This window comes from Merops nubicus, unplaced genomic scaffold (assembly GCF_000691845.1).
Source record: "Merops nubicus isolate BGI_N331 unplaced genomic scaffold, ASM69184v1 scaffold4412, whole genome shotgun sequence".
Taxonomy (NCBI): domain Eukaryota; kingdom Metazoa; phylum Chordata; class Aves; order Coraciiformes; family Meropidae; genus Merops; species Merops nubicus.
Genome location: NW_008591409.1, coordinates 1 through 10,747, shown reverse-complemented (window position 1 = coordinate 10,747; position 10,747 = coordinate 1). Strand labels below are relative to the sequence as shown.

The window sequence follows — 10,747 nt, the reverse complement described above, 5'->3', positions numbered from 1 at the left end:
ACCCAAGACATCCCATGCCTGCTGCCATTCGAGGTCTTGGACACGTAACATCTGTGTAACTTTTCCTATTTATTCAGTGCAAAACCAATATGTAAAGTTCACATTATAGATCCATTTAGATTAAATCTGCAAGACTGGATAAATATTTACAGTGGTTTTCTATTTCCCAAAATATGCCTTACTGATTGAATGTAGATTAATGTGCAAATTAAAAAGCAAAAATAAGAAAGATATTTTTGTAAAATAACTTCTCAAAATAGTTTTGAGTCTCTCTTCAAAATAATGTTAAAATACATTCTTGCAGAGAAAGTATAAACTGCAAGCCATGTTATTTTTTAATAGAAACTTCAAGAAACACTAAACTGATATAGCAAGGCACTATACAGCAGCAACTAATACAAGTAAATGAAATGGTTGACTACTTGAACAGATAACACAAGTTCATATTTAATATGACCTAATATCTTTGATGTTATCTATATTCCAGGAATACAAGTTCATTAGAAAGCAAAAATATTACACCACAAGCCAATCTCATTTAATATATTGTCACTAGCTGAAAGTACAGAAATTCCCTGACCTTTGAAGTAACCTCTCCAAGGACTATTTTTCTTCATGTAACTGACTAACACAAGGGAGCTAAAGTATGTGTACAGAAATTTACTCTTCATATGGAATTCAGCCAGGAATAACTACTCTACCAGTATTCAAACACCTGTAAAAGCACTGAAACCCCTGAATAATACGGACCACAGAAAGCAGAAGTTCTTCTGCATAAACAGAGATTTATTATGCATTTCTGCTAGAATATTCTTCTATAAAAATAAATGTAATAGTCTGCAAATACCCTTTTCACCCTAAGAACAAAAAATCAAGACTTTGAATTGTCCCATGAAAATATCTGTTTGTATTGCAACAGTAATTGATAAAGGTTTTAAGACTTTCTAGCTTAGTTTAGAAAGGCTACATGAAACTCAGCAGCAGATAACCACTAGCCAGAGAAGCCACTGCAATGGCAAATCCCTGCCTATAAAATGACTGGGTTGTCAGAACATTCTTAGAAGTACTTAGACATCTGAAAGAACTTTTAAAGAGCTCAATTAAAATACTCTCTTTTATAATGTTACTAGAATTGTATGGAAATGTATTAAAAACAGGCTAAATTAAGTTTTCCTTCTGCATCTAACAGGAGTTTGTGTAAATTTTATTAGCTGACCATCTCCCCTTTTCTTCTTGTTTCAAAATAGAAACAAGAGGAAAAAAAACAGGAAAAAAATTCAGCTTCCAAAAATAAAACCCTACAAACAAACAAAATCTACACAGAAACATTTATACTTGTGTTAAATGTATTCCATACAAAATAAACTCCTCTGCATGCAAGCATGATCTAACCAATGCACTGGAACTCCTGAGTTGCTACAGCATCTTCCAAGAATGAATTAGGACCTATGAATTACAAACAGGCCAGGAAATTGCACGCAGACTGCAAACCTTCCTAAAATGAAAAGATTTGGAAAAATACTCTCATATGCACAATTGAACCTTGTGCATCTTGTGGCTCAGCTACATATAGTCTGAAGAAACAAGTAAGAAAGCAGGGTAGAAATACATCAACATTTTTATGATTATTTGCTTTCTAAAATAACTGTGACTTGATTTTCTGTTTAAAACGTTTCAAGCCTAATAAGATCTACGTGGGACAGATTACTTGGAAAAAGCCTTGTAGAAGCATGCAGTTCTCTTCATATATATTCAACCACTAGTACATGCAGAAGCATATATTTCAAATATTGAAGTACATTCATGTAACAATGAAAAGGTTCTGACAAACCAACCTAGTCAAGAATTGCTTAAAAAAAAAAAAACAACCAAACACTTGGATGGATTAGAGAATAAACATTAATATCTTGAATAAACAGAATTATAGGATATATTGGGTATATATCCCTGCTATACACAAGGACATCTCTAACTAGGTCAGGCTGCTCACAGCCTCATCAAGCCTGACCTTGAATGTCCCCAGGGATGGGGCCTCCATCACTTCTCTGGGCAACCTTTTCCAGTGGTCTATCAGCCTCATATTAAAGAACTTTTTCCTAATGGCTAACCTAAATCCACCCTTTTCTAGTTTAAAGCCATTAGCCCTTGTCCTGTCACTACAAACCCTTGTGAATAGTCCCTCCCCTGCTTTCTTGTAGGCCCCTTTCAAGTACTGGAAGGTTGCTATAAGGTCCTTCCAGACTCTTCTCCAGGCTGAACAACCCCAACTCTCTCAGCCTGTCCTCACAGGAGAGGTGCTCGTATGTATTAAAAATAAACTCCAGTTACTTTTGTTTCCAAATCAAATCCTACCTCAAAAATAAAAATTAACCTTTAAAAATCTAATTAAATACCTCAGTCTATTTGAATTTAATCCTTCAAGATTTCAGTTTCAAAGGGTTTGTTCTCACCTATTGTTATCTAACTCCAAATTTACGTCTATTTAGAAAAACGAACAGGAATAATAAAGTCCTCTTTGTGTAAATTAACAATGGATTAATACTGTGATAAACAATGCAAAATTCCATTAAACACAAGGGAAAGTACAAAAGTGACAACTTTAGCTTTCAGAGTAATTGATATCTTACGCGTCTTTCAAGTTGATTCAAGAACTTTTTCAGAAAAAAAAGTTTCACTGCAGTGAACTAAAATCTCTAACGTACATAATTAAAATTAATTTTTATAACACTTTCCTTAACACTATGGAGAAGAAAAAATTTTTACAAATCTAAGCACTTACCAGATTTATGCTGCCAGTAGGCGATCCATTAAAAGATTCTGGGAGCAATGAGGAAGGGGAAAGGAAAAAAACAGGTTAGAAGACTTTTCTCCAGTGTATGGCTACACATAAATAACAATGCCAAGACAAACCATTATAGAAAATAACGGACAGCTGTGGCATTGGGCAGTGTTGCACCCAACACAGAAGTACTTCAAATTTACAACAAAGACACCTAATGGAAAATATCTATAGCTGTATAAACTTAGAGACATGAAATAAATACTCCAGAAAACATTCTTTTTAAGCTTGTATCACTACATGGAATTGTTTCATTATGGAGTGTGTTTAATAGCAAAACAATTTCCATTAGATTGATACTTCAGTTAATGCAAAGAATTATTTTAGTTGCTTTAAAAAGCCACATCACCTACGTACTTTCAATTCCTATTTCCACATGAAGAATACATTCATGTATGAAAACCCAACATGTAGAAGAACCTCAAATATTGTTGAATAACAAATGAGAATGTGTCACACTTATTTTAGTGACATACTTCTAACCAAGACTTGGCAAAAAAGTACATGAGATTAATAAATTTACTACAGAGAAAACTATTTGACCCTCCAAACAATTTACAAAAAAAAAAAAAAACACAAGGAAGAAACAATGTAAAAGTCAGAGAGTACAGGAACTTTGATTTCACAAAACCAGTGTTGATAATTGTCTTATTTTCTTGCAACTATTCTTTTCTGCTTTAAGAAGAAATCCCCCTTAGCTCACCTCCTTCTCCATCATCTGATCCTCTGAAACTAGGATCCTTCAGCATACCCAGCTCAGCTAGCATACGCACATACAACACATTCTGTTTGAACGAAGGGTAGAATCTTTCATCTCGCAGCATCAATTCATACACCTGAAATAAAAATGCCAACCTAGAAATACTTAGTCCACTTCTTAATTAACTGGACAAACTTTCATAAATTCTACTTGACCAACATGTATCTACATATTCCACTATGTGTTTCTGAGTCTCCCTTAAAACCCTAGAAGTTTGTGAAATTTTGTTTCAGGCTTACTCTTAACAGAAAGGTGATAAGAACTGCTTGTGCAAGAATTACAACACTGTCAGAAAATACCTTTCTAACTAGAGCAATATGCACATATAGGCCAGGAAGTAGCACATGAACCATAAACATTCCCCTCCTCTCACCTTAACCCTTCCAATTGCCCCATAAAGCTGTTTGGTTTCTGCCGATTGCACAACACATTATCTCTGAGTCTTCCTTTGTTGATAAACTATTAAACACAGACCTCTAAAACACTTAGGGGGAGAGGTGAAAAGAGGGAAGGGAAGGAAAGGAAGACACTACATACTACTTCCCTGAAAATTTCCAGTTCAGTCAGCGCAGTATAACCCTACCTCACAAAGATTTAACCACACCACCTGATACAGTTACCTCTATAGCCTATACAGTGACAGCAGATATACATATACACACATTTTATATGTAGTGGAAATGAATTAGTAATATTCATGCCAATTCTAGAATATTTTAATGAAGAGGTTTTTCTTCATGGAAAACTTTGTACAAATGTTATCACCTGATAAGAACAGAAAAAAAGTTTCATGCAGGTCTGAGGAAGTCAATTGCTTTTGTAACACGATGAATTTTTGCTCTTCAGCAAAAATCACACAGAAACCCCTTGTAACCTACTTTGGGCAATACAAATTTCACAAGGTGTTTTCATTAGTCTTAAATGGGGCCGTCAAATACAATAGAGTGATTCTAAGTTCTACATCTCGTACCACTAATTTTCAGCATGAATGAGAACATTAAGTTAATAAAAACCTCCCAAACTGGCTATTTAACTTACTGATAGAAACACTTTTTTTTACATTTATATATATATATTAAGACTTGATTGATAACATCTACATATACAGGTAGCACAAAGACTGTTTTATCTTCAGTACTTGCTACGTCTGAGTGCTACACTGTGCAGGCTTGCAGAAACAGAACAGTCAATTTAACTTCTGGAAAGAGAAGTAGAATTTAATATGGTAACATGCTTACACCCACCTTTGAAAGGAAGCTAAAACGAGACCAAAACTGTACCATTTAGTTATTCTACACAGGCACTTTTCTTAAACTGTTGCATAAACACAGATAACAATCCCATAATTCTAAATTGTGCTTTGTATTTGATTGCATATGGGACACCTACTCTGTCTACTACTTCAAAAACTATGGGCTACATATGGCTAAGCAGAAGTGGGCAATTTAGAGTATTGTTTCTATAGAATAGGAAAATGGTAAAATAGGTTTTAGGCTTCAGCTATTTGAGTTCCGTCCTTTTTCAATGGCTGTAGTGACACTTAACGTTCTATAGCATTAACAACTCTTATGAAATACAGGATGAATAGAGTATACCTTCCTCTGAATGTCATCAAAGATTTCAGGTGTTGGATCCTCATGGTTCAGTGTTTCTGCCAGTTTTGCTACTAAGTTGTCATCGATATTAACTCTTGGAGATGCCTGTTGTAGAGATCTAAGTCAACTTTTGCAGCATAAAAATAAGAAAGCTGTTTCCACAAATAAAATCTAATACAATCCTGCAATTCTCCAAGTAAACTAAACTTCTTGATGAGTATCTTTAGAACTGTCTAGGACACACAACAGGGGTCAGACCCCTTCATCCCCCCAAAATTAAGTTCAGAGTTTGTATTAAAAGTCTGAAGTTTCAGAATTAAACATTAAGAATCACCTTAAAAACAATTTATGCATGTTATTCTAAGACAATATCTACACCAGATGTGCTGAGACTTAAAAACAAATTTTACTTATGAATAAAAGATCTAGATTCAGAAATTAAGAACAAGCCACTAAGAAAGTAAACAGATGAAGTCCTGAAACATCTGAGTAAAGACTAACAGTTTGTCAACTCCATCAATTTCTAGAAAGATTGCCAGCAGCCGTAATCATGATAGTTTATGCAGATTATTACAGCTACCAGCATACTAACTATATCAGTCATCAGATTCCCAGTAATTTTTTAGTATTAGGTATTTCAAACCACTGCTTATTAAGCGTTCTTTTAGATGGGCTCAAGTTCACACACTTTCCTCATTTTCTGTAACAAAGACAGGGAGTCAGCACTGAACCACAACCAACATAGGTCACTTGACAGCATAGCAGAGAGGCTGAGTTTATCATCTTTAGAACAGCTCGTGTTAGGTGGCTTCCGACTTCAAAGTGGTGAGCATTTGGTCAGCTCAAAAGTCCACCAGAGCAAGCTCTGCACAGACTACCATGTTGATAGATTACTGATACAGAAAGAAGCATTACAAGATATTTAAGGGATAATTTGTTGAGGGAAGCTTTTGAGTGAGCCGAGGAATGATTTTTATGCACAAATTCAGAACAAAGATGCTTTATTAACACAAGTTGATAAGTGTTTTCTTTCACAGAAAACTCCGTTATTACAAGACTACTGGAAGCATTCAAGCTCAGCCTATTAAAAGATACCCAACGGTGACATCTGAGCAGTTTACACAGACAGCTGTAGAGAGGCACAGGAAGCTACTTCATTCGCAAACCAAATTTTAATCCAAGTTCGAACAAATATTGGGTTGCATTATTTAAAAGAACCATTTCTTAAGGCAGGGGGAGGCACAGTGCAGAGTAAAGGGCAGAGTAAAAAGAAGGGAAAGGACAGCATAAACAAAGGGACAGATTTTCTTATTCACTTCACGTCTTCTCTATAGTTTTTCTCTATTCTATAAAATCAGCTTGAGGAAGACATTCAGTGCATTTCAGAGGATAGCCAGTGCCAGTATGAGCCTTTTTAAAAGGAGAGGGGGGGGTAAAAAAGGAAACCCAAACACAAAAAACAGAGGAAGACATTTTCTTACTGCTTGACATAAGGACAGAGAAGATATACAAGTGATAACTTAAAAGTCAACTTGCAAAACATCACATCCATTTCATATTAACGTAACCATAACTACCGAAGAAGCATCTGTACAAAAAATAAGTCACAAATAATACAAAAATCAGTTATTCCAACCTTTTCTGATAAATATTGCTCATAAACACCAAATGCAGCTGCTCTTAATAGACCCTTGGTTTGATTAGTCTGATGTTTTCCATCTTTCTGCCGGCTTTGAAGTACCTCCAGCTGTTGCTGTGCCGTAACCCTGTATCCTTCCACTGTCATCCAGAAAAACAGATGTGCTTGGCCACCAGTCTGCTGCATGTAATCTACAGAAAACAGTCATCATGCCACCATAGTTATTGTTGTGCACCTTAGAATAAGAATTCTCTATGATGTGAACTCCAGGATCTGGTTATACATCTGGAATAATTGTCATCCAGAGTCAAAAAATGGAAAGGACTCCATATATATTGCTGATAATCAGCAAACAAAATTGGGAGCAAAGTCTAGGAACCAAGCCCTGAATCCTGAAATGCACCATGTAAAAAATAAACGCATCACTACTGTGTGCATCCAACAGCCTTGTACAGCATGATACAAGTTGAGAGGAAGATCAAACTAGAACTCTAACAAATCACATACAAAGAATCATAGAATCATTTTGGTTGGAAAAGACTTTTAAGATCATCAAATTGAACTGTTACCCTGTCACTGCCATGTCACCACTAAACCATGTCCCTAAGCACCATACCTACACTTCTTTTAAATACCTCCACGACTGTCATGGGCAGCCTAGTCCAGGCCCTGACAACTCTTTCGGTAGAGAAATTTTTCCTAATATCTAACCTAAAACTCTACTGGAGCAACTTGAGGCCACTTCCTCTTGTCCTATCCCTTGTTACTTTAGAGAACGGACCAACACTCACCTGCGTACAACCTCCTTTGAGGTAGCTGTAGAGTGAAAAGGTCTCCCCTCAGTTTCCTTTTTTCCCAGGCCACACCCTAGTTCCCTGAGCTGTTCCTCATAATATTTCTGCTCTAGACCCTTCATCAGCTTCATTGCCCTTCTTTGGACACACTCCAGCACCTCATTGTCTTTTTTGTAGTGAGAGGACCAAAACTGAACACAGTGCTGAGAACAGGGGGATGATCACTTCCTTAGTCCTGCTGGCCACATTATTTCTGACACAGGCCAGGATGCTGTTGGTCGCTTTGGCCACCTGGGCACACTTCTGTCTCATGTTACCTGGCTGTCAACCATCATCCCCAGGTCCTTTTCCACCAGACAGCTTTCTAGTCACTCCTTCTCAAGCCTGTAGCATTGCATGGGGTTGTTGTGAACGAAGTCCAGGACCTGGCACTTGGCCTTGTTCAATCTCATACAATTGGCCTTAGCCCATCGATCCAGCCTGTCGAGATCCCTCTGTAGAGCCTCCCTATCTCCATGCAGATCAACACATCCACCTAACTTGGTGTCATCTGCAAATGTACTCAGGGTGCACTTAATCCCCTCATCCAGATCATTGATAAAGATATTAAATAGAACTGGCCCAAATAACTGAGCCCTGGGGAACACCACTTGTGATCAGCCACCAACTGGATTTAAACTCCATCACCACGCTCTGGGCCCAGCCATCCAGCCAGTTTTTTACCCAGTTCAGGGTGCTCTCATCCAAGCCATGAACAGTCAGTTTCTCCAGGAGACTGCTGTGGGAAACTGTGTCAAAGGCTTTACTACAATCCAGGTAAACAACATCCACAGCCTTTCCTTCACCCACTAGGCAGGTCACTTGTCATAGAAAGAAATAAGGTTCATCAAGCAGGACCTGCCTTTCATAATCCCATGCTGACTGGGTCTGATCACCAGGTTGTCCTGTATGTGCCACATGCTCAAGATTATCTGCTCCATAACCTTCCCCTGTACAAAGGTCAGCCTGACGGCTCCGCAGTTCCCCATACATTCCTTCCAGCCCTTCCTGTAGGCGAGTGTGACTTTTGCTAACCTCCATTAAACAGGAACCTGGTTAGCCAGGACTGCTGATAGATAATACAAAGTGGCTTGATGAGCACATCCACCAGGTCCCTCACTACCCTTGGGCAGACCCTATCCGGCCCCTGAGACTCATGTGTGTGTCTCTAAGTGATGCAGTAGGTCGCTTCCCCTTGGATTATGCGGGCTTCATTCTGCTCCCTGTCTTCCAGCTCAGGGGGCTGGGTACCCCAGGAACAACTGATCTTACCATTAAATATTGAGAGGCAAAGAAGGCATTAAAGTACCTCATCCTTTGTCACTATGTTTGCCTCTTCATCCAATCATGTAGATTCTCCTTAGCCTTCCTTTTGTTGCTAATGCATTTATTGAAACATTTTCAATTGTCTTTTACGGCAGTACACAGATGAAGTTCTAATTGGGCTTTGGCCCTTCTAATTTTCTCCCTGCATAGCCCCACAGAATCTCTGTAGTCCTCCTGCGTTGCCTGCCCACTCTTCCAAAGGTCAAACTCTCCTTTCTTCCCCTTCCCCTTTCCTTCTGGAATAATGCCCAGCCCTCCTGGACTCCTTTGCCCTTCAGGACTGCCTCCCAAGGGACTGTCAACCATGCCCCTAAACAGGCCAAAGTCTGCCCTCCAGAAGCCTACAATGGTAGTTCTGCTTACTCTCCCCTCCTCACTTGTCCAAGAATCAGAAACTACATTCTGTGACTGCTACACCCAAGACGCCCTCCAAACATCACATCACCTACAAGTCCTCCTCTGTTCAAGACAAGAGGTCCATCAGGATACTCTCCCTAGCTGGCTCACTCACTAATTGTGTTCGGAAGTGATACCATCCACACACACTAGGAACCTCCTGGACTGTTTCCTCTCTGCCGTATTGTACTTCCATTTACTGCATTAAAAGGACTCTCACCACCAAAAAAACCTATGGATAATCTTAGTACTGACACCAAGAGCCTAATTATTCCACAGAAGAGAATCAAACATGAAAAAAACATTAAAAGTGAGTTATACAACTATGGATTTCTTGATTATATGATAAATGTAAAGTAGTACACAAATTACTGTTGTATTTTGGCTTCTCAAACAGAAAGTGTTCAGTAGCCTTGTAATCCTCTCAACATCATTCACAGCTCTTAGTCCCATTAGCTTCAGTGAGACCAGCACAAGTAAGGCTGATGACTGTGGTAAGTTTCACAGAGTCATTCCAATTATAAGCCACCAAGCAATTCTTGCAATGATTCTGTTCTAAACAGAAGAAAATTGGGAAGTCACTGACCAAGAAGCATTGCAAGAACAGTCTTACAGACACATCATTATCAAAACTGATGAAGGATGAGGTTCTCAATGACTTCTTTACTTCAGTCTTTACTGGCAAGGTCTCCAACCAAACTCCCCGAGTCATAGAAGACAATGTCAGGGCCTTGAAGGAAGAGCTGCCCATTGTAAGTGAAGATGAGGTTCGAGACCACCTGATGAACCTGAAAGTGTTCAAGTCCATGGGACCTGATGGGATACACCCATGAGTACTGAGAGAGCTGGCAGATGAGGTTGCTAAACCCCTCTCTATTATATTCCAAACGTCATGGCAGTCTGGTGAAATCCCCACTGACTGGAAAAGGGGAAACACAACCCCCATTTTCAAAAAGGGTAAGAAGGAAGAACCAGGGAACTATAGGCCAGTCAGTCTCATGCTGTGCCCAGTAAGATCATGAAGGAGATCCTCCTGGAGGCACTGCTGAGACAGAAGAATAGTGAAGAGATGATTGGGCATATTCAACATGGCTTCACCAAGGGCAAATCATGCCTGACAAACCTGGTGGCCTTCTATGAAAAGGTCACAACATCAATAGAGGAAGGACAAGCAACTGACGTCATTTACCTGGACCTGAGCAAAGCCTTTGACACTGTCCCCCACGACATCCTGGTCTCCAAGCTGTTAAAATATGGATTTGATGGATGGACAACACGGTAGATAAAGAACTGGCTTGAAGGCTACAAACAAAGAGCAGCTGTCCATGTCCAAGGTGGAGGCCAGTGACAAGTGGAGTC

At 38.8% G+C, this 10,747-nt stretch overlaps 1 protein-coding gene across 1 annotated transcript in view; it reads right to left on the bottom strand.

The window, feature by feature from the left end:
- LOC103782466 (sorting nexin-13) overlaps positions 1 to 7,060 on the bottom strand; it is a 23,691-nt gene extending 16,631 nt beyond the window's left edge. Inside the window, exons 1-4 of the mRNA XM_008950237.1 lie at positions 6,831 to 7,060; positions 5,195 to 5,299; positions 3,543 to 3,675; positions 2,780 to 2,817 (exon numbers count right to left, since the gene is read on the bottom strand). Coding sequence (XP_008948485.1) covers positions 2,780 to 2,817; positions 3,543 to 3,675; positions 5,195 to 5,299; positions 6,831 to 7,019 — 465 coding nt within the window. The 5' untranslated portion in view covers positions 7,020 to 7,060. The remainder of the gene's footprint in view (positions 1 to 2,779; positions 2,818 to 3,542; positions 3,676 to 5,194; positions 5,300 to 6,830) is intronic.
- Positions 7,061 to 10,747: the final 3,687 nt, after the last annotated feature.